This window comes from Microtus ochrogaster, unplaced genomic scaffold (genome assembly GCF_000317375.1).
Source record: "Microtus ochrogaster isolate Prairie Vole_2 unplaced genomic scaffold, MicOch1.0 UNK135, whole genome shotgun sequence".
Classification (NCBI taxonomy): domain Eukaryota; kingdom Metazoa; phylum Chordata; class Mammalia; order Rodentia; family Cricetidae; genus Microtus; species Microtus ochrogaster.
In genome coordinates, this window is record NW_004949233.1 from 559549 (window position 1) to 566518 (window position 6970).

General features: G+C 45.7%; 1 protein-coding gene across 3 annotated transcripts in view; it reads right to left on the minus strand.

Annotated features, from left to right (window-relative positions):
- The window catches only part of Amph (amphiphysin), a 184264-nt gene extending 179745 nt beyond the window's left edge, over positions 1–4519 (minus strand). For all 3 annotated transcript variants that reach the window (XM_005371896.2, XM_005371894.2, XM_005371892.2), the window contains exon 1: positions 4368–4519. In XM_005371896.2, coding sequence (XP_005371953.1) covers positions 4368–4436 — 69 coding nt within the window. In that variant the 5' untranslated portion in view covers positions 4437–4519. The remainder of the gene's footprint in view (positions 1–4367) is intronic.
- Positions 4520–6970: the final 2451 nt, after the last annotated feature.

The window sequence follows — 6970 nt, forward strand, 5'->3', positions numbered from 1 at the left end:
ATGTTTAAATATTAAATGGTGAATAATTAAATTTGTGGTTATTTACATAACCCTGGGAAGGAAAATGCCTCTTAAGGATCCCTTGGTGCCAACTTTTATTCTTCTAGACCAGTATCTACTTTCTTCTGCTCTGAACTTCTTTCTTCTTTCACTGTGAATTCACCTTGTTCAAAGGTCCTTTTAACCCCCAGTTATTTTAGCGATGGTTTAGGAATTGGGCCCAATCCAACTACGATTTTGGTCCTTAATTTTAATAGGAAGTTTTCACCTTTAGAAATGTATACAAGATCCACTGAAGAATATATATATGGGAACTATAAAGAAAAAGCATGTGCTTTCTTGGAGCCCCCAAGAGAAGTAAGTAGAAAGACAGTTGATTCCATGTAGGCCTCAAGTGTGTCTTGTCCTAATTTCAACAGGCAATATCATGGAGTACGATGGGCAAGCACTGGACTGCTCAGGTGCAAATCTGATTTGCTATGAGTTAATTGTGTCATCAACTTGTTTCTCATCTACAAAATTGGAGTAGTAAAGGTCCCTGAGTTGATTAAGTGAGTTAGTATGTATAAAATACATATATATGCATTCATTTATATCAATTCAAGTATGCATAGGTGTGTAGCTTAATACATATATGTAATATAGTAAAAACCATTTAACTATGTGCAAGGTAAGTTATTATCTTGTTATATTATGCATCATTAAATTCCTCTTTTTTTATTAATTTTTTATTGAGAAAAGGAAAAAAAGTTTCCCCCTCCTCCCAGCCTCCCATTTCCCTCCCCCTCCTCCTACCCTTCTCCCCCTCCCCCCACTCCTCTCCCCCTCCCTCTCCAGTCCAAAGAGCAGTCTGGGTTCCCTGTCCTGTGGAAAGTCCAAGGTCCTCCCCCCTCCGTCCATGTCTAGGAAGGTGAACATCCAAACTGGCTAGGCTCCCACAAAGCCAGAATATGAAGTAGGATCAAAACCCCATGCCATTGTCCTTGGCTTCTCATCAGCCCTCATTGTTCACCATGTTCAGAGAGTCCGGTTTTATCCCATGCTTTTTCAGTCATAGTCCAGCTGGCCTTGGTGAGCTCCCAATAGATCAGCCCCACTGTCTCAGTGGGTGGGTGCACGCCTCGTGGTCCTGACTTCCTTGCTCATCTTCTCCCTCTTCCGCTATTCCTCTTTTTTTTTAAGTTGGTTGGAGTTTTCTAATAGTTTACAGAATCCTAGCTTACCTGCCCAACTGATAGATTTATGCATCTTCTCATAGACATAAACAGTGTCATTACCATAAAAACAGTATTTTTAAAGTAAATAAAAAAGCCTTAAAATTAGTAGCATTGTTGCCCTTGCATATAACAAGATGGAGAATCTTTAGCTAAAACAGGAAGTTTCACAAACTGAAAATAAATATGAATGTAACAGTTCTGTTTTCAAAGAATGAACAAATGACATTAATAATAAACTACTTTTCCCCATGACACAGCTAAATGTTATTACTCAGAGTTGGCTAGTATCTGATGGACTGCTGGAAAGAAAAATAAGTATATATAAATACTCAGGAAGCAATTCAGCCATAATAAAAATATGCATAATTATTTTTAGAAATTGGCCTAAGGTCATAATTAAGATTGTGGGTAAATATTCTTCCTAGTACTGGCTTGTATTTATATAAGGAAACACTGAGAAATGAATAACCAAAAGCAGAATTCATTAGTCTGTATGTCCCAGTATTATATTCAGTCATTTTATGTGCTGATATAAAATATGTACATGAATAGGAGGTATTTCACCATTATTAAATGAGATAATCGGTTCCTCAATTGTTCACTGAAGGCCTGTTGAGTTGTATAAGTGTATGTACATGTATGTGGCAAGTCTAATAGACTATACATCAGGTGATAGTACAATCTCTGTACACCATCTTAGCCAAAAGGCTGAGAAGTGAAGACAGTAAAATCTCTAGAAGGCAGAACTATGAGATCCCTAATCTGTTGGATTTAGTTCCTACTTACACGTATATTTAATTTTTCCTACTTTAACTGACATTCAGGGAAAAAACATTTTTTTTTAAAATTTTAGAAAGTTGTAAGTCACCTCTAAGGGTCATTTCAGTAAGACATTTGCAGTCAAACTGGGCTCAAGCCATTAGAAGCAGAGATGAAAAGAAATTCAACCTTCATTAATAATATCTGCTTTAACCAACCAAGGAGCAAAGGATCTGATGGACATGTGTGGCATTCGTTTGGTGAAATAGAGAGTCTACACTGGGGAGGAAGAGACCAAAGAAGCAGAAAGAGGGGACTAATGGGGAAATTCCAGCGAGCACAGCTGCCAGTTGGGCTTTGCTGAGCAGCTGTAGTCCCTTGCACCAACCATACTCCAATCTTGCCCAATTTCAAAGTCAGGACAGAACCCCTTCTCTCAGCCTCTGGATGTCCGAATTCCCTACACTAGCACAAGTACAATACATAAGCAACAGTCCCAGGGAAGAAAACAAGAACCCTGTGAAGTAGGAGGACCCTTGAACTCCCTGTTATAAAAGAGTGGGCACCACCACCAACTGCCAAAATAACAGACATTTAACCTTAAGCAAATGAAGAAAAGAGTTGTCAACAGTTCATACAGGTTAGGATGCTCTGTCATAAAAGATTGCAGGCTCCTTCATTTATGTGGAACATATTAACAGCTGGTGACCTAGATTAATATGTAAAAAAGCAGACCATATCACAAAATTACTTCACAGATGGAAAGCCGACTCAGTGAAAAACCTCAGACGAAAGATTCACGTGATTATTTTAGTGGGAGGGGTAGCTACAAGTGGGCGAAATAAAATGTGGAAAAATGACGACAAAGTCCTGCCTGAGTCTCAAGGTGGGCAAACATCTGGTATCTGGCTATTTCCTGGCCAAGCACCCAGGGAATGGAAGGAAAAAGTAGTCTGCCTAATTCAGCTTCTGGGGGAGTGGCAGGAGGATCGTGGAGTTCAGGATGAGCTTGGGTAGATATTAAAAGCAATGCAATCCTCTTACAGCACTGGGAGGATGCATGTGTGCAGGATGTGTGCAGGGAGGGAGGGGCTACAAGCAGCCACTGAGCCTTGGCCGGGGGAAGGACAGAGATCAGTCAGTGCTTCCAAGCTCTAGGAGCAACCCAAAGTGGGGGCAGCTTGAACTTGGGTAAGTGCTGAATAAATGAGAAACAAGGAAAATCTGATTTCCAGAAAGACAGGAAAACACCAGAGACCCTCATTCCAGGGACAGAAATTAATCTCATATGAAATAAGTGCAGTTCGGTTTACCCCAGGATCACTAGCCCAGGTTCATGCTCAAATACAATGTTCAAGCTCCCATATAAAATGCCCTTCGCTCAGGACAAATGAAGACCTCTAATTAGAGGGGTCAGATAAAGCAATCCGGGAAGCTGGGGAGCGCAGTGCCTTGTAAAATACCCCCCTCGCGCGCCCAGAGATGGACTTACTATGGATCTGGGTTGAGTTTGTGCACATCCCTAAGGAAGAGACATAATTTACAATGGCTAATTTACTCCGGAGCTTGCGAACAACTGCGACCCTAGCCCCTCTGATAAAAGTGGGGTTTGTTTTGCTTCTTCTTAAGCAGAGAAACCAACATTTTGTGCAGAGACGTGAAAAAAATAACTCTGAGATTGGGGTTATTTATTTTTGACCTTCCAGAGGGCACTGGATTCAAAAAGGACACGGATTCAGAGGGAGAAAGTGTGCATTCTCTCGGAACTCCAGTTAAGCACTGAACGAAGGTGTTGATTGTTTATTATCCGTCCCATTGGTCTATGTAAGTCTGGGTGTCTTCTCTGCTTAAGTCGTTCGTTTCGACCCCACTCAAACAGGCACAACACCTCCACCCAGGAAAACTGGATGCGACAATCTCCCTCCCGGATCTGCGGCCACGGACGCCTGAGCTGCGTGCGGGAGAGCCCGAGCTCTGGAGGTGCAGCCGTCAGGCGCTGAGAGATGAGGAGCCAGGGAACAGCAGCTCAGGGTGCAGCCAGAGAGCAGCTGCACCTGCCACCTCTGGTCCCCGGAGGCGTGACTAGGAGAGCGGCCACCCTAAGTGAGCTCCGGTGGTCTGGCGCACTCCGTGACCGGGAGACCGGGAGTCTGCTGGTCCCCGGCGTACCCTCCGCCGTGCCGTGCCCACCCTGCCTGAATGGATCCTGCCTGGCTGCAATCACTGGGCGCAGAGACAGGGGACTCCTCCATCTACTCCCTCCCGGGCTCCGCAGCTCGCCGCACCTGGACCAGCGGCCCTGCAGCGCGCAGCCCGCCAGAAGCCAGCACCGCCATCGGCGCCAGCACCGCCTCGCGCCACCTGCCCCACCGCCCGCCACCCCCGGCTGACCTTTTCCTGCGCGCGGTTGAGCCGCTTCTGCACGTTCTTGGCGAAGATGCCGGTCTTGATGTCGGCCATGGCTGCTGCGGTCCGCAAAGCTGGATGAGCAAAGCGCGCAGCGGGCCGGCAGCGGCGCGGAGGAGCCCAGGAAAAGGAGGAGGAGCAGGAGGAGGAGCAGCAGAGGCGTGTAGAGCGAGGCCACGGGTGAGGGAGGGGCGCGGCGGCGGGACCGGCTTAAAGAGAGAGCAGGCGCGGCCACTAGGGGTGGTACAGCCAGGAGTGAGGTGCATTTAAAGAGAGAGAAGAAGCCAAAATGCCAAGCGAACACCGTGATGGAGGAGGTCTACAGGCGATGAAAAATGAAAGACTTCCCATAGGCCCAGGGCCTGGGGATAGCTGGGGGTGGGGGCGACTAACAAGAGGTGTGCATCAAGGATAGTCAAAAGACCTTGATTCTGTCTCCCAGTTAAAGAACAGGAGGAAGTAGGAAGGGTGATCTGCAAAGGTACTAACTGGAAGGTCGCTGCAGAACAGTTTGCAAGACAGAAGGGATAGTGGGATCACTGTGACATTTCCTTAAATTTGAATATGGGAGTGGGGAAGCCCAGGGGAGAAGCACCTACACACAGGTGCTGCGCCTTGCCAGCTCAAATTCCTGCACTGCAGACACACTGGCACAGCAGTTTCCGCGAGAAATAGTGCCGTGAGGAGAGCAGACAGGACTATTGGATCTCCCGGATCTCCTGGTCAATCGAGGCCTCCTTAAAAACCTTCTGACAGTTGTGTTGTTATTGAGACAAGGTCTCTCAGTGATCGTGCCTACTATGCCAACTGTGTGCACGATCAAGAATGTAGATATGCGTAGTTGGTATAACAAAAGTTATATTTTATTATGCTGATGGCCATCACACAAGGTTCACACTCTACAAATTACTAACTGCGGTCCTAAGCCTATCTCCCCAAGGCTGCTCACCTATAGACTGGTGTCTTTGCTGGAGGTCAGGTCCAGTCTCTAACAGAAGTCTCTGATATGAGGGTCAGGATCCTGGAGGAGACTCTGCAGTGCAAATTAAGGCAGTGTCGCTCCAGACATGCGAAGCAGAGCAATACTCTTGGTCTTTGTCCACATTGTTCAGTGGGCATCATGGGGTTGTGGACATTATGGGTTTCTAAGCCTGTGTCTGAGTGAGTGATGTCACTAGGTTCTGGCTAGCAGGTGCCTTTGGTGTAGTGGGGTTCCTGTCTAAGTTGTTTTTACATGCCTAAAAGGCATTTTTACTATGCTTATTACACTGACTGTCCTGGAACTTGCTATATAGACCAGGCTGGATTCGAACTCACAGAGATCTGCCTGCCTCTCTCTCCTGAATGGTGGGATTTAAGATGGTCGTTTTAATAGTCTTAACAGGAAGATATGGTCCTTATTGAGCTTAGCAACAGCTAGGCAGAAAGGGAGTTCCAGAAGACTCTGACAAAGGACAAACTGTTCATTTTCAGGTTTCATTTAGAGTTTGAGTAGAGAAAGACAGATGGCATCAAACAATTGCAAGTCAGAGACTGAGCAGGCACCAAACACGTGAGTATCCTGCTCCTCCTCTGGAGCTATGGGTGTCCCCTCCCCCAAACCAATCCCTAATGTTACTCTTCTGGGAGCTATAGTTCCAGTGCCTTGATTTTGAAACAATGCTTTTGTCACTTTAATGCATAAGACATGGCATAAGGACAGTGTGCCAGTTGAAGGACTCGGTTTTGAAAAGCTAGACAGGGTCTACACTGCAGAACTCACTACAGCCAAAGAGGGAACTCAACTAACCCGTTATTAAAATGAAATGAAAACAAACAATGACTATGGAGGGACCACATGGGAAGGGCTAGGGGGTTGAGTGCACTGGAAAAAGAAAGCACAAATATCCCAATTATCCAATCAACTTCTTGGCTGAATATGGTCACACAGACACATTATCAAACCCTATAGAAGATCTGCCTAGTGGATCCTAGTCCGGGATACAAAATGGTAAATAAACACCATTGTTTCATAAACAGTAGGCACTTTGGATCACTAATCTGTTCCCACAGATCTTCCCTCGGATTGTCTGTCCACTTTTCCTGGTTAAAAAAAAAAATCCATTCCCAGGACACAAGACTCTCATTGCTAAGACTGAGAGGTGTTGGGGAAAGCAAGATGAGTTGGCCAACCTGTTCCAAGCATCCCATATGCACTGAAGTTTACCTTACAGAAACGAGAAGAAAGCTGAGTCATGGCCCTCAACAGTCAACTCTCAGTGAAGAAGAAAACTCAGAAGTTAGAAATTTCAGTCAGTTCTCTCTGGTGGAGGAGAGGGATTCAGAACCTCAGCTCTGCCCTGAACTTTTGACTGTGGGAATGCAAGTTTTAAAAGGCCAGAGGAGAGCAGAACGTACTGAAGTTTATCACCTCCTGGTCACTCTTACGGTGCCTGGCTGGCCCCCTCTGCTCTGGCAATAAGTAAATTTCAACTCCCTCATGGAGATGGCCAACGTTCTCTCCATATAAACATGGAAGAAGCATTCTAACTGGGAGACTTACTCTTCCCCAAGCTATCAGTCTGCAACAGAATCACTCTTCGTCTCTC